The sequence below is a fragment of the Cololabis saira genome, chromosome 2, assembly GCF_033807715.1.
Source record: "Cololabis saira isolate AMF1-May2022 chromosome 2, fColSai1.1, whole genome shotgun sequence".
Taxonomy (NCBI): domain Eukaryota; kingdom Metazoa; phylum Chordata; class Actinopteri; order Beloniformes; family Belonidae; genus Cololabis; species Cololabis saira.
In genome coordinates, this window is record NC_084588.1 from 53,057,978 (window position 1) to 53,075,909 (window position 17,932).

Consider the following 17,932-nt stretch of genomic DNA (forward strand, 5'->3'; position numbering starts at 1 on the left):
ATTACACCAGGAAACTGGACCATATTACACCAGGAAACTGGACCATATTAGATCAGGAAACTGGACCACATTACACCAGGAAACTGGACCAGGAAACTGGACCATATTACACCAGGAAACTGGACCAGGAAACTGGACCATATTACACCAGGAAACTGGACCATATTACACCAGGAAACTGGACCATATTACACCAGGAAACTGGACCATATTACACCAGGAAACTGGACCATATTACACCAGGAAACTGGACCAGGAAACTGGACCATATTACACCAGGAAACTGGACCATATTACACCAGGAAACTGGACCGTATTACACCAGGAAACTGGACCAGGAAACTGGACCATATTACACCAGGAAACTGGACCATATTACACCAGGAAACTGGACCATATTACACCAGGAAACTGGACCATATTACACCAGGAAACTGGACCATTTTACACCAGGAAACTGGACCATATTACACCAGGAAACTGGACCATAATACACCAGGAAACTGGACCACATTACACCAGGAAACTGGACCATATTACACCAGGAAACTGGACCATATTACACCATGAAACTGGACCATATTACACCAGGAAACTGGACCACATTACACCAGGAAACTGGACCACATTACACCAGGAAACTGGACCATATTACACCAGGAAACTGGACCATATTACACCATGAAACTGGACCATATTACACCAGGAAACTGGACCATATTACACCAGGAAACTGGACCACATTACACCAGGAAACTGGACCATATTACACCAGGAAACTGGACCATATTACACCAGGAAACTGGACCATATTACACCAGGAAACTGGACCAGCAAACTGGACCATATTACACCAGGAAACGGGACCATATTACACCAGGAAACTGGACCAGGAAACTGGACCATATTACACCAGGAAACTGGACCAGGAAACTGGACCATATTACACCAGGAAACTGGACCATATTACACCAGGAAACTGGACCAGGAAACTGGACCATATTACACCAGGAAACGGGACCATATTACACCAGGAAACTGGACCAGGAAACTGGACCATATTACACCAGGAAACTGGACCATATTACACCAGGAAACTGGACCAGGAAACTGGACCATATTACACCAGGAAACTGGACCATTTTACACCAGGAAACTGGACCATATTACACCAGGAAACTGGACCATATTACACCAGGAAACTGGACCATTTTACACCAGGAAACTGGACCATATTACACCAGGAAACTGGACCATATTACACCAGGAAACTGGACCAGGAAACTGGACCATATTACACCAGGAAACTGGACCAGGAAACTGGACCACATTACACCAGGAAACTGGACCACATTACACCAGGAAACTGGACCATATTACACCAGGAAACTGGACCGTATTACACCAACTGTAGATCTTTTGAATCAGGACTAAAAACATTACTGTTTAATTAAATACTTACCTGCTGTACTCTACTGCCCATAGTTTTCAGCAACTTGTGCTTTTTATTATTTTACCTTCTTTTCTTATAATTTTATTTCATTTTATTTTTTATTTACTGTCTAATTGTGTCTTGCCGCTTTTAATGTTGATGTAAAGCACTTTGAATTACCTTGTGTTGAATTGTGCTATATAAATAAATAGAATAGAATAGAATAGAATAGAATAGGATAGAATAGAATAAAACTTTATTCATCCCCCAGAGGAGAAATTTGCTTGTGCAGCAGCAAACATACACACTCTCAGTCCCAACAATTTTACAAAAAAACACAAAGGTATATAAAAAAAAGTATATCCTAAAAATAAAAAAATAAAAATAACCAATAAATAGCTAAATAATAAAAAAAAGAGAAATATAAAAAATGAGCAATGTACAAAAGAAATACTAAACCCGAAAAAAAGAACAATATTTACATATGAAAAATACCAGTGAGGTATTTAGAGGGAGAAGATTAGATCGGAAATCAGAATCAGACTCGGAATCAGAAAAGTTTTCACACAAGGAATTTGTTATGGTGATTGGTGCAACACAATACAATTATAAAAACAAATATATAAGGGATAAAATAAAATGTATAAACAATAAAATGTATAAACAATAAAATAAAACTGGCCTTGCCTTGCCTTGCCTAAGCGAAACGAGGCAAGTTTATTCATATAGCACAATTCAACACAAGGTAATTCAAAGTGCTTTACATTGACATTAAAAGCAGCAAGACATAATTAGACAGTAAATAACAAATAAGATTGTATAAAATTATGAATAAGATGATAAGAAAACAAGTAAAATAGAATATTGTGATAAAATTCTTTATTTTCTGTAATGCAATTTAAAAAAAACAAAACAAAACATTGTCAAACAGTCCTCCTATGACACCCCCCAAATCAGGGTCCATGATACGGTGCATTTGATTACATTAATATACAAAAAAAAAGGCATTACTAGTGATAACTAAGACGGTGGTCACCATGGTAACTGCTCTCTATAGTGGCTAAAGGGCTGATTTATGGTTCCGCTTTACACCGACGCAGAGCCTACGGCGTAAGGTACGCGGTACGCGTACCCTACGCCGTAAGGCTCTGCGTCGATGTAACGCGGGACCATAAATCAGCCCTTAAAACTGCAGTGTGAGAGCCGCCCTCCTCTTTTCGGCTGCAGGGCGGAGCGGAGGGAGAGTCGGAGTGATTCATCTTCTCAAACAGAGACGATCCCTGATCCCGTGTTTACAGCGAACACAGCAGACGGACTGAGCGGCGGAGCCTGTTACCTGCGTTAATCTGCTGTCCCTGCAAACCTGCAAACCTGCAACTATTACCCACCTGGGGGAGGAAAAGGCTCAGATATACTGATTTATTTTATTTGTTTCCCCGCCGGGGGGGTTGGAGCTGAATTTACCACAACATCACGGCGTGTGTGCATGTGTGTGTCGGTGTGTGTTGGTGTGTGTGTGTGTGCAGCTGCATGCATGATGACCGGCTGAGGAAGAGGAGGAGACGGAGAGGCTGAATCCGTGTGAATCCTGCTCTTTTTGCAGCTCTTTTTGCAGCTCTTTTCCCCCCTGAGAGGGATGTGTCCCCGGACCAGCCCGTGAGGGCCTCCCGGGGACCGAGGCTCCCCCAGCCGGACATGGAGCGCCGGGATGCGGGTCCGACTCCCGCATCACAGCCGCTCCTGCAGGAGTAAAGGCCGCTCTGCCGGGCTCTTTCTGCGCCTCTCCTCCCCGGGAATCACCGGGAATCACTGGAAACCCTTCACAGCCGCTACTAGCTGCACTAGCACGGCTGTCAGGGAATAATCATAATAAAATAGAGAAAAGGAGCAGCCTGGCTGGAGATTAAAGCCGCCACCACCACGTCTAACCCGTTTGTTCACATGGTTTCCGGGGGGTTTACTCGCTTTACTCGCACAGGAATGAGGTCTGGAGTGGTTTCTGGGGGCTTTACTCGCACAGGAATGAGGTCTGGACTGAGAAGGAGGCGCTTGACCTTGTTTTGGGGTCTGATGCTGGTTCTGATGCTGCTGGCGCTGTCGTGCTGCCCCAGGCCCGCACACGCAGAGAGTGAGTACCGATACACACACACACACCAAACACACCGATACACACACACATGATACAAACACAGACATATACACACACCAGGGAAACACCGACACAAACCTCTGGCCCGCAAACGCAGAGAGTGAGTACCGACACACACACACACACACACACACACACACACAGAGACACATACACATACACCAATACACACACACCGATACCAAACACAGACATATACACAAACCTCCGGCCCGCCGCCGCAGAGAGTGAATACCGACCAGACACACACACACACCAACACAAACACCGACACACACAGATACATACACATACAGTACACAAACACACATATACACACACACACACACACACACACACACACGACACAGACACATATACACACACACACAGATACATACAGTACACCGACACAAACCTCCGGCCCACCGCCGCAGAGAGTGAGTACAGACACACACAGACACACACACAGACATATACAGTACACCGACAAAATCACCGACACAAACACACACACCGACACAGACACCGACACATACACAGACACCGACACAAACACACACACCGACACAGACACCGACACATACACACACACCAGGGAAACACCGACACAAACACAAACACCGACACAAACACAAACACCGACATATACACAAACCTCCGGCCCGCCGCCGCAGAGAGTGAGTACAGACACACACACACATACATATACACAGACACCGACACAGACACAAACACATACACCAAACACAGACACATACAGTACACACACCAACACACACACCGACACACACACAGACATATACAGTACACCGATACCAAACACCGACACAGACATATACACACACCGACACAAACACACACACAGACAAAAACACCGATACATACACAGACACCGACATATACACACACACACACCAGGGAAACACCGACCAAACACAGACACCGACACAAACACCAAACACTGACACGAAAGCTTGAGTTATGGTTCTGTGTCAAAACAACGCCTGCGGCGTGTGTTCTGCGTCGACGCAGACCACGCGCCGTCACATGCGCCGTCACATGCGCCGTCACTGACGTCACCTCCCAAAAATTGTAACTAAGCGTCGAGGTGACGCAGACCAAACGCAGATGAGAGGGCTGTGATTGGTTCTTGGTAGCACGTATTTCCGGTTTCCGGTTTGAAGCAGTCGTGAACTTTCAGCGCTCTTTTCTTCGTTTATGTGTGATTTTTTTTTTTTTTTTTGTTTTGTTTTGTTTTGTTTTTTTGCACAATAGTTGTCCTTATCTCTTTGATTCACTGTGCCTGGAAAAAGTCGTATAAACCATTCAGAAAAAGATCGCTAACTAGCGGTCACGCGGGGGGGAACTGCACCGCGGAGAAATGGAGTGACGGAGAAGTCCGAAGGTTCAATACGGCGTCACGGTGACGGTGTAGGCCCCTGGTTTGACCCAGAACCTTAATTCAGCTTAAACACCGACCAAACACCAAACACTGACACAAACATATACAGACACAAACACCGACACAAAGAAAGGAAAGAAAGAAAGAAAGAAAGAAAGAAAGAAAGAAAGAAACACCGAAAGAAAGAAAGAAATACAAACACCGACACAAAGAAAGAAAAAAAGAAATGAGGCAGAAAGAAAGAAAAAAGAAATGAGGCAAAACGAAATGAGGCAGAAAGAAAGAAAGAAACACAAACACTGAAAGAAAGAAAGAAAGAAAGAAAGAAAGAAAGAAATGAGGCAGAAAGAAAGAAAGAAATGAGGCAGAAAGAAAGAAAGAAATGAGGCAGAAAGAAACAAAGAAATGAGGCAGAAAGAAAGAAAGAAACACAAACACTGAAAGAAAGAAAGAAAGAAAGAAAGAAAGAAAAACACGGACACAAACACCGTTAGTCCAGGGGCCAGAGCCCAACATTTCACTAGTCAGTTCCACTCAAGGTGACCAAACTTACTTATGATTTTTGAAAATATCCATGTCTATAGATGATATTTTGGTACGATAACCTTCCTGAGTGGCAGCTGGATCAGAGTTATCAGCTCATGAAGTTCAGAAAATTATGTTTCACTATATTGTCTTTAAAGGGGACATTTGAAGTAGAGCTGGGGATCGATTCAAATGTCAAGAATCGAGTTGTTGCATGAATTATATGACTGTAGTTCTGCAAAATATGAATACTAGTATTATATTGAGATTCAACAGCAAGTAATGGCAGCTAATGATGCTAATTTGCTTAATTTTTTGCCACATTCCTTTTTTATTTGTTCCATTTTCGGTCTATTTTGGTTTTTAATTTTTGAGCATTTGGTTTTTAGCATTTTTTGCAAATGTAACCCCAAGACAGTATATAAAGTAATGAAATACAGACAATTTATGCAATTATAACCTAACACTTTAATGTTTTCATAGCTTTAAACATATTTAAAGGCAAAAACATGGCACCAGTTATTCTCGTGTCCAACAAAACATTCCTTTTTTGGGCATAAACAAAAAAATAACCAAAAGTTGTAATGTAATGATGAAAAAAAAAATACAGAAATAAATAAAAGAAAAAAAAAAAAAAATCCCCACCCCCACCCCCCCAAAAAAAAACAAAACAAAAAAAAAGATCTTTAGACATATTAATTGATTTTTAGGAATTAATATGAGAATCGATTTAGAATTGGGAAATCGATTTTTTCAACACAGGCATACTTTGAAGCATTAATTTATTCAAGCTAAGATGTGATACATTTCCTGAATCCTTATGGTCCTGTGAGTATTCCAGTTTTTGTTTTTTGTGTCTCTGTTGTTCCTAGATGCCACAGGGATAAAAGATAGTATATCATTTAGGTGAAAATTGTGTAAAAATGTGCATTGTTTAGAGTTTAAAGAGCTGCAGTGACCTCTATGTTGGTCAGAAAGATTCACATCTTAGCTTCAATGAATGCTTTTAAAAGGTCCCCTTTAAAATGATCCCAAAGACAATATAGTGAAACATTGACAGATATCCTGATATGCAGCAGCATCTAAAATGTAATTTTCTGAACTTCATGAGCTGATAACTCTGATCAGCTGCCACTCAGGAAGGTTTTCATACCAGAATATCATCTACAGACATAGATATTTAAAAAATTATAAGCAGGTTTTGTCACCTTGAGTGGCTCATGGACTACCGGGGAAAACTCCTGCAGCCCGACCGCCGTCCCAGGGACACAAAACCAACACCAAAACACTCCCACGTCTGTTCTCCACCGCGTGCATGAAGTAGACACTGCAGCCCGATTGAGACGACAGAGATGATGCACGAGAAAACTGTGTCATGTGCAGAAAATATACGACTTAAACTTGATCTCAGGAAACTAATGTTATGTTTTTTTGCCTGAGATATCAAGCAAACCACAATCACGAGTCAGATTAATAGCGTTTTTTAAATGCATTGCTCTGACTCATGCAACAGAGAAAGTCTGCCAGGCTATATATACACGGCATATTGTCAACTCTGAGTCACAATGTGGTGAATCACAAGCGGCAAAAAGTTGGAAGATATTTGGGATCTCAAAAGAAGACCCACCTCCCCAAACGCAGAGAAGAATTAAACAGTTTAAATGTGTGTCCAAAGGGGATTTTTGTGATGAATAGGTGGGAAACTGTTTGTACCGAGACTTGAAACAAATCCAGATATGTATAACTTGTTTTATTGGATAAGCACAAAGAGAGATTTACCAAATGTAGCGCACGTCTTGTATTTAATCAGGTTTCTTAATTTGTCAGATTTAGACATCTTTTTTAGAGTGGGTGTTTTTTTTTCGTTTGAAATAATTGACCTTCATATTTAAAGGAAACGAAAGTAGTCAAATCAAATGTCACGTTAGGTAGTTGTTTTCAACTATGGAGATGAGTTTATAATGTGCAATCTGTGTTTATAATCTGTGTTTTTAGCTTGTATAAGTGTTTCTTTTTTTATTTTGAAACTTTGAGGATTTTTGCAGTTTGTCAAGTGGCAATTGACACCATAAAGAACATATATAGATATATATATGTATGTATGTGTATATATATATATATATATATATATATATATATATATATATATATATATATATATATATATATATATAAAAATGATAAATTCCCGTTGATGACGTTTTTGTGTAAAACTGATTTAAGGAAGGAAGGAAGGAAGGAGAGAGAAAGGGAAGAAGGAAGGAAGGGATAAAAGAAGGAAGGAAGGAAGGAAAGGAGGAAGGAAAGGAGAAAAGAGGAAGGGAAGAAGGAAGGGAGAAAAGAAGGAAGGAAGGAAGGGAGAAAACAAGGAAAGGAGGAAGGAAGGGAGAAAAGAGGAAGGAGAGAGCAGGAGGAAAGAAGGAAGGAAGCGAAAAAGGAGTTGAATTGGTATTTTTTTTATCGTCATTTTTATCGTTATAGGGATAAATGCCAGAAATTATCGTGATACATTTTTTAGTCCATACCGCCCATCCCTAGTATATATATATATATATATATATATATATATATATATATATATATATATATATATATATATATATATATAATGTGTGTGTGTGTGGGTAACTGTACACTGAGTGAAGTGACATTGCTTCTCACAGCTTTTGTCTTCATGCGAGTCTTGAAATTTGATTAATTTAAAGGTTCTTTCTTTAATCCAGGTTTTGTTTCATGTGTTGCCACCTTGAAATGTTTCCAGCTGAAGCTTAAACTCGGCTTCCTGATTCATCCCATTCATGGTGCCTTGTTGGGGAGGGGGGGTGTACGGGTTGAACCAGGGTCTGGGTTTTAAAATAGAACATTCACCAGCAACACAGACCAAGTCCTGTTGATTGGGAAGAGTGAGGAGTTTGTGAAGTGTGTGTTATGGGGTTTACTGTTCAGCCCCAGTGGTCGCAGGACAAACCCAGCAGGAGCAGAGATTCTTCCATCGCACTCCTACATTCACTGCTTTAAGTCAGTGGTCCCCAACCCCCGGGCCCCGGCCCGGTACCGGGCCGCGGGTCATCTGGTACCGGGCCGTGGGTCATCTGGTACCGGGCCGTGGGTCGTCTGGTACGGGGCCGTGGGTCATCTGGTACCGGGCCGTGGGTCATCTGGTACCGGGCCGTGGGTCATCTGGTACCGGGCCGTGGGTCATCTGGTACCGGGCCGCGGGTCATCTGGTACGGGGCCGCACAGAGAGAAAAAATAATTTCTGTAGCTGATGATGGTTGACTCTCAAACTGATGGTTCACAATGTTTTTATTCCTTGGATGTAAATACACTGTTAACACACCGTAAGAGCTATAAAGGAATAAAATAAAATAGAGTTAGTCTTTCTACATTCATATAAGTTTAATTTAACTTAAATACAGACCGACGTAGCTGCTGCTCGGTAATAAAGCTACACAGGCTGATTTATGGTTCCGCGTTACATAGGGTTGTGCAAACAAGGGTACCTCACGATTCGATTCGATTTCGATTATTGGAGCTTCGATTATTCGATTCTTCGATTATAACGATTTTCGATTCGATTATTGGTGCCACGATTCTTCGATTATTGTGATTTTTAATGCTTTTTTCCATACAAGATTGATTTTGTCTTCATCTGTGGCTACATTTGTAAATAAATAGCCAATCAATGAACTCAGTTCCTCTAACAACACTCATTAAGTTAATAACAAGGTTTATGAACATTTGACATGTATTTTTCAAAGACACAAAATAATGTATTTTATGACTATGTAAACATTTGCTCTTTAACTTACTTAACTTTGACCAGGGAAAGCTGCACTTGAGATGAGAGCGCCCTCTATTGGCGGAAAACACTGAAAACGGTCAAGCCCTGGATTTAATGAGTTCATTAATTCAAGTAAACAAGATATGTACTTAGTGTAAACATATCTGCCATATTTCAAGTGAACAGTAAGAAATTTGCATTCTTGAAAATGAAATGATTCAGCAGCTTATTCAGTCTGGAATCTGGATAGGATAACTTAAAAAAAAAAAAAAAAAAAAAAAAATCTTTTTTTTTTTTTTTTTTTTACTGGACCATAATCGATTACAAATCGTCACGTTACGCATCGCGATGCATCGACACATCGATGAATTGCACCCACCTCTAGCGTTACACCTACGCAGGGCCTACGGCGTAGGGTGCGCTGCGACGCCGTAGGCTACGCCGTAGATTTAACGCGGAACCATAAATCAGGCCTACCGTTTACCCCAATACATGAGTAACCATGACAACCAAACTCAATATGGACATAAATACGGCATAACATTTGCAAAGAAAACAAATCCTGATCAGAAGGTGCTTTTTGTGTCAGTTGGGCACCACTTTAGCATTCCTGACACTAGTCTAGTCTTTCAGACACACTTTCTACTGCCGTTAAACTTTTACCATTAAAGTCCGAAGCCCCGGATGTTTACAATTTTTCGGCGAGACGCCTTCAAAATAAAAGCACTAAATATCGGTCTCCTTAATAAATAAAATAAAAGCCTGGCTTTAAATAACATTAATGAGACATAAAAACACATTTATAGAAATACTCATATTAAAGGTAATTTACAATTTCCATTATTTTATTTTATTTTTTCGAAAATTATGTTTTATTATTATTATTATTATTATTATTATTATTCATTATTATTACTATAGAGAAAATATCACAGTTTTTAATGCCGATCTTGTCATTTTATTTAGTTTTTATCAACTACACCTTTAGATTGGCCCGTGAAAATATTGTCAGACATTAAACCGGTCCTGGTACAGAAAAGGTTGGAGAACACTGCTTTAAGTGGACAAAAATAAGTGCCGGTACTCCCCTTATTCAACTGATGTCAGGTAAATTAGGCGGTGGGTAACAGCAGATGATTAAGTGATATATTTAAATACTAGGACATTATCCTGATTTTTAAAAAGAAAACTTTTATTGAATTTTCCAAACAAATTATGTGTACACAAGAAAACGCTCACATTCACTGGCAGACAGTACTCGAGTTGTAAAAAAACATCAGGGGGGATGGAGGATTTTATCATACGGGGACAGATAATTTGTGCTGATTACAAATAATATAATATATTACAAATAATAGCAGTGACCAAAACAGCTGCAGAAATACTGCAGGAATGACATAGCAGCAGTTAAATGCAGCCTTCTGTAAGCTTTAAATATCCACTGGACTTACATCAAATACATCAAAACACAACAATAAAAAACACTTTTCTGAACTTATCAATATGACTCTGTCCTTCACAGGATAAGTAACATGGATCACTGCAAAAACTCACAATCTTAACAATAGGGGTGGGTATTGGGAAGGACCTCACGATACGATACGCATCACGATACTTGAGCCACGATACAATACAAATTGCGATATCCCGATTATGCAATATATCGCGATATTCTACATAGTTCACCGAAAAATTAAAAAATGCATTACACATCTTAAAATCCAAGTTGTATAAATGTACATCAGATGATAGTGATAATTCATTGGACAGACTGAGTCAAAACAATGTAATTCAAACTTTCCATTTTAATTATGCAACATATTTGCATGAAAAAACACACTGAAACACAATAAAATTGCAGTGTGTGCATTATTCTTAGATACAAAATACTCAAAATAAAATGCAGTGAAAAAAAAACCCACACTGAAATTGAAATCACAAAAATACACAGCTACTTGCCCCTGACTTAAAATGACAAAAATAAAATGCAGTGTCTCACCCACACTGAAATCACAAAATAAAGTGCAGCTAGGGGTGGGCAAAAATATTGATACGGCAATATATCGCGATACATACATTGAATATCTATCGTATCGGGAGACTATGTATCGCGATATATTGCCGTATCAATATTTTTGCCCACCCCTACTTAACAAGAATATTTGTCTTATTTCTAGTTAAAATGTCTCATTTTAGTAAAAAAAATCTCATTACACTTAAAACAAGACTCATCACTGGAAAAAACAACAATTTCCACCTGTTTCAAGTAGATTTTCACTTAAAATAAGTAGAAAAATCTGCCAGTGGGACAAGATTTTTTTGCTTGTAATAGGAAGATAAATCTTCCCAATGGCAGAATTTTCTACTTATTTCAAGTGAAAATGTACTTGAAACAGATGACAGATGGGGGGGGGGGGGGGGGGTGATTTAGATTTTGATGGACGGCTTTTAGCAGAGGCTTCAGAGCTTCTGGTGTCCAGGATCCCCTCAGATCCTTGTATTCCCCAAATCCTTGAATACTTCTCCTCTCCACTTTTAAGGAAAGATTAAAATGTTTTCTTCTTCGCGCTGCCTACATTTACTCCAACTTCAGCGTCCATGGAGCTGTCTAAATGTTCTTTGTGTGGCTAAACTGTGAGCATTCCTGCTGGTTTACTGCACGGCCGGGGCTAAAGGGCTTCTGCAGGAGTGGGTTAACCAGGTCCAGCACAATCCGCTTTTACAATCAACCAAACACGTTCTCTCCGTCAAGAATGATCTTCTGGCAAAGTGGACGGCATTTCTGCTCACCTCGCCCCTCCATGTGGAAAAATATTCCTGAATATGTTTGCCCCCTCAGACTAGGGATGGGCGGTTTGGACTAAAACATGTATCACGATAATTTCTGGCATTTATCCCGATAACGATAAAAATGATTATAAAAAAATACCAATTCAACTCCACCTTTGTAACTATAAATCTATCTCCACATTCAGTCTTTGGAGCCAAATCACTGCTCTAAAAGATACTAAATACTAAACTACACCAATTAAACTGAATTAATAAAAACCAATTAAATGAATTACACCTGTAAAACTGTAATGACTCAAATCCTCCATGTTTGTTACACAAACACGTATCAACGGGAATTTATCTTTCTTTCTTTCTTTCTTTCTTTCTTTCTTTCTTTCTTTCTTTCTTTCTTTCTTTCTTTCTTTCTTTCTTTCTTTCTTTCTTTCTTTCTTTCTTTCTTTCTTTCTTTCTTTCTTTCTTTCTTTCTTTCTTTCTTTCTTTCTTTCTTTCTTTCTTTCTTTCTTTCTTTCTTTCTTTCTTTCTTTCTTTCTTTCTTTCTTTCTTTCTTTCTTTCTTTCAGGCTCATTTCCTTCTTTCCTCCTGCTCATTTCCTTCCTTCCTTCCTTCCTTCCTTCCTTCCTTCCTTCCTTCCTTCCTTCCTTCCATAAATCATCTTTACACAAAAACATCATCAACAGGAATTTATCATTTTTACCGTGAGATACAAATTCTTACAGTGAGGAATTTTTTAGACGGTTTATCGTGAACGGTAAAATATCACCCATTCCTCCCTCAGACACACGTCTGTCACGACCAGCAGGGAAATGAGGAGTAAACAGTTTTTATCTGCAGTCTCGTAGCAGTGGATGCAGCACCGGCTCAGAAAGGCATATTGCTTCCCATTTATTCTTCCAGAGCTTCCAGTAGATTTCCTGTGATCGTCTGTGGACATTCTGGGTGTTACAGCCGGTTCAGAAAAGGTTATCAAGAGTAAATATGTGATGTGGTGGCTCATCAAAGCTGCAGAGATAGGCCTGTGTGCTCAGCTGTTTAAAATCTGTGTGGACGGACAGGGAGGGGGAGTTAATAAGCTGCTGCACCTGCCGCTGGTATTTTAACTTAGTGGCTGCAAATCAAGGACTTTTGTTTCAGATTTTTTATTTTATTTTAACGATTAGGAGTAGGGCTGGGGATCGATTCAAATGTCAAGAATCGATTCCGATTCTTAAGATTCAGAATCGATTATCAAGATTTGATTTGATTCGATCTGATATTGATTTGGGTTAGTGTTATTAAAACTGTTTTTTCAGCTGTTGCATGAATGATATGACTGTAGTTCTGCAACATATTAATACTAGTATTATATTGAGATTCAACAGCAAGTATTGCAGCTAATGATGCTGTAAGGACCAATCAGCTCCCAGAATGCTGATAGAACTGAAACAGAAACATCGTGGGTCAGAATTACCAAACAGATCCAGGAGGAAACAGAGACGGAGGAAATCGGTTTTATTTTTCCCACATTCCGTTTTTATTTGTTCCATTTTCGGTCAATTTTGCTTTTTAATTTTTGAGCATTTGGTTTTTATCATTTTTTGCAAATGTAACCCCAAGACAGTATATAAAGTAATGAAATATAGACAATTTATGCAATTATAACCTAACACTTTAATGTTTTCATACCTTTAAACATATTTAAAGGCAAAAACATGGCACCAGTTATTCTCGTGTCCGACAAAACATTCCTTTTTTGGGGATAAACAAAAAAAAAAAACAAAAGTTGTAATGTAATGATGAAAAAAAATACATAAATAAAAAAAAAATAAATAAAAAAAAAATCGATCTTTAGACATATGAATCGATTTTAAGGAATTAATATGAGAATCCATTTAGAATTGGGAAATTGATTTTTTCAACACAGGCCTAATGACCGTCCCGGTGCTTTGCAGAGGCCAAACAGGGTGAAGCGTCAAGGCTTTGATGATGTAACATCACCCGGCACTGTGCCTCTTTCCTTTTTCTTTTTTTCTTTTTCTTTTACAGGCCGGTGAGTTGGGAATGTATTAACAGGTATGCAGCGTTCTGGAGCTGCTGACAGTGTGCGCTGACAAGTAGATTATAGAGAAAGACATAACCACCATACCGGCACTCTCCCTATCTTAAATCACACCCAAGGCCTTTTCCAGCAGCGGCTGAAAGTAGCAGCGGTTCTCACTCAGAAACCTGCTGCTTATATCCTCACAACCACAATTAAACTATAAATGCAAATAACCCACGGCAACAGATCCAATCTTTAATGGATATATCTTTTTATTGAACATTTTCAAAGTTTAGAATAAAAAAAACACCCTCAAATAAAAGTAGCACGTTTAATATGTTGTCAAAACTGAAGACGTATCTGTTTAGGACGGCATTTGGCTCTTAATAGTCACTTTTAAGGTAATTTTGACCAATTTCTGGATTTTATTGGGGTTTTTACTAGTTATTTTTAATCTTTGTGTGTTTAATTATTACCTTTTTGTTTTAGTATCTATTTGTTGTAATTGTGACTCCGTCTAAGCTATAGTCCCGGAGCGTGTAGCTGACGCGTACTTTAATGAAACGTCACCGTCTGTGTTCTTCTTTCAAAAGTTTACTGGAAAACTTTCAATTTAAAAAAAACAAAAACTGTGCAATAATACGACAAAATATTATTCTCTAGCAAGCACGGTCAAAACTAGTGTGCTCTCTCAAATCAAATATTACAAAATCTAAATTATTAATCACTTTGTTCATATGTAAGAATTAGGAATGGCGATATTGTACCGCTCACCATAAACCGTCAAAAAAATTCCCCACGGTAAGAGTTTGTATCTCACGGTAAAAAAGATAAATTCCCGTTGATGACGTTTTTGTGTAAAGATGATTTATGGTTCTGTGAGGAAGGAAGGAAGGAAGGAAGGAAGGAAGGAAGGAAGGAAGGAAGGAAGGAAGGAAGGAAGGAAGGAAGGAAGGAAGGAAGGAAGGAAGGAAGGAAGGAAGGAAGGAAGGAAGGAAGGAAGGAAGGAAGGAAGGAAGGAAGGAAGGAAGGAAGGAAGGAAGGAAGGAAGGAAGGAAGGAAGGAAGGAAGGAAGGAAGGAAGGAAGGAAGGAAGGAAGGAAGGAAGGAAGGAAGGAAGGAAGGAAGGAAGGAAGGAAGGAAGGAAGGAAGGAAGGAAGGAAGGAAGGAAGGAAGGAAGGAAGGAAGGAAGGAAGGAAGGAAGGAAGGAAGGAAGGAAGGAAGGAAGGAAGGAAGGAAGGAAGGAAGGAAGGAAGGAAGGAAGGAAGGAAGGAAGGAAGGAAGGAAGGAAGGAAGGAAGGAAGGAAGGAAGGAAGGAAGGAAGGAAGGAAGGAAGGAAGGAAGGAAGGAAGGAAGGAAGGAAGGAAGGAAGGAAGGAAGGAAGGAAGGAAGGAAGGAAGGAAGGAAGGAAGGAAGGAAGGAAGGAAGGAAGGAAGGAAGGAAGGAAGGAAGGAAGGAAATTCACGTTGACATTTTTTGTGTAACAAACATGGTGGATCTGACAGTGAGATAGATTTATACCAAGGTGGAGTTGAATTGGTATTTTTTTTATCGTCATTTTTATCGTTATCAGGATAAATGCCAGAAATTATCGTGATACATTTTTTAGTCCATACCGCCCATCCCTAGTAAGAATGGCTCTAACATTTGTTATTAAACTTCTGTGAAGCACTTTGGTCGACCTTGGTTGTTAAATGTGCTATAGAAGGATTGATTGCTTGCTATCTGGTTGGAAGTCGTCGGTACGTTGATGTCAACCCTCCACTTTCTCAGGTAGTTTCATGTTGCTGTATCTGGAGACGCTGCTTTAGTTTCTGTTCCTGATGTTGCCAGAGCCATTGATCGCTTTAGGGAGCCGTATTGCCGTCCTCGTCATGTAATTATCACCTGCCTGCAGTTTGCACCACGGTGGCGTCGTGCAGAGACTTCAGCACCTTCCAGAGCAGCAGTTCAATAGAGCCTTCAGAAACAGGAACTCTGGGTAATCAGGTCATTGTGCAGAGCCGTCTATACAGGACTGTCTCAGAAAATTAGAATATTGGGATTTTCTGTTAATGCAATTACTAAAAAAAAATGTCATACATTCTGGATTCATTACAAATCAACTGAAATATTGCAAGCCTTTTATTATTATTTTTTTTTTTCCCAACTTTTTTTATTGGGTTTTGCAGATGTATACAATTATATCAAAACATTTAGCAAATTAAGCACGCATTTTTCTTTTAGGAAAAAACAACAGAAAAATAGAGTGGTCACTTACGTATTGCAGCAAACCCGAACAACCTATATAAATCTAGAACCACAATAAAAAAAATAAAAAATAAATAAAACTAAGACATAAATGGACAATTGCAAATAAAAAAAAAATATATATATATATATAAATTGTAATGAGAATTATTAATTAAAAAACAAACAAAAAAAAGGAAGCCTTTTATTATTTTAATATTGCTGATCATGGTTTACAGCTTAAGAAAACTCAAATATCCTATCTCAAAAAATTAGAATATTCTGGGAATCTTAATCTTAAACTGTAAGCCTTAATCAGCAATATTAAAATAATAAAAGGCTTGCAATATTTCAGTTGATTTGTAATGAATCCAGAATGTATGACATTTTTGTTTTTTTTAATTGCATTACAGAAAATAAAGAACTTTATCACAATATTCTAATTTTCTGAGACAGTCCTGTACATATTTGCATGAGAGACAACAGAAAATTGTTCATTTAAAGCCCATTCTTGCTACTGGAAACGTTTAAGAATAGGCCTGGGCGGAGGGCACACAATGCATGATGGGATGGTTTAAACAAAAGAAGTCACGTTGCTCCGTGTGCAGCTAGACGAGGCAAGGCCCTTAAGTATGGGCTCAAATTAATGCCATAAGTATTTTGTATCTGTAAATAAACTTTGTACTTGTAGAAATATTTTGTGCGTGTGCAAAAAATATTTGTACTTGTAGAAACTTGTAGAAATATTTTGTGCGTGTGGGGGATATATATTGTTTTTCGGCACTACCTTGTTCTCTATAGCTGATATAACATGAATTACTCCTATGTGGGGTCAATAAAGTTCTTATTTTTGCCATCTCAGAAAATTAAATATATTATATTTGGTGCCTAACTGTTTCCCAAGTATATTAGTGCGTGTGTGAATGAATAAATGAGACGTAAAACCTACATTTCTTTGTAGAAAGGCGCTTTATGAACATAAGTCCATTTACTTGTATTAGTTTACAGCGCAGTCTTGAACATCCAATATGGCGGCGACGTCAGTAGGCGATGCAATGATCTGATTGGCTCTCCAGAAACGCTTTGAAACCCGTGCCAAAGATCGCTGATTGGCTCTTAGTTTTGGCACGTCATAACTGCCATAACTCGTAGTTGTAAAAAAAGTTTGTAGCCTTTGAAAAAAAGTTTGTAGCTTTGTAAAAAAGGTTTGTAGCTTTGTATCTAGGAGTACAAATATACAAAGTTTTGCAAGTACAAATATTTTTTGCACACGCACAAAATATTTCTACAAGTACAAAGTTTATTTACAGATACAAAATACTTATGGCATTAATTTGAGCCCATACTTAAGTGTCTTTTTTAGTTTGTAAACAAACATTTAAGCATTTGTTAATAGGGCAACTTACTTTATTTGCAGTGCCACTCACTGGTCACATTATTGACAGCAGCGGGAAAATGATCTGGACTGTTGTAAGCTGATTATGGTTGACGCGTCAGGCGCTGGGTTTGTGAGTTGTGACATCAGCACACCAACATTTGCACCAGTTCTCCAACCACTACAGTCCTCGTCCTGCAAAGCAGCTGCTGCTATTCAACACAATACCCCCGTCAATCACAGGA

The 17,932-nt window shown here is 39.0% G+C and overlaps 1 protein-coding gene across 1 annotated transcript in view; it reads left to right on the forward strand.

Annotated features, from left to right (window-relative positions):
* Positions 1-2,763: 2,763 nt before the first annotated feature.
* Positions 2,764-17,932, forward strand: part of LOC133464921 (insulin-like growth factor 1 receptor) — a 121,117-nt gene continuing 105,948 nt past the window's right edge. Inside the window, exon 1 of the mRNA XM_061747129.1 lies at positions 2,764-3,560. Within this exon, the coding sequence (XP_061603113.1) occupies positions 3,374-3,560 (187 nt within the window). The 5' untranslated portion in view covers positions 2,764-3,373. The remainder of the gene's footprint in view (positions 3,561-17,932) is intronic.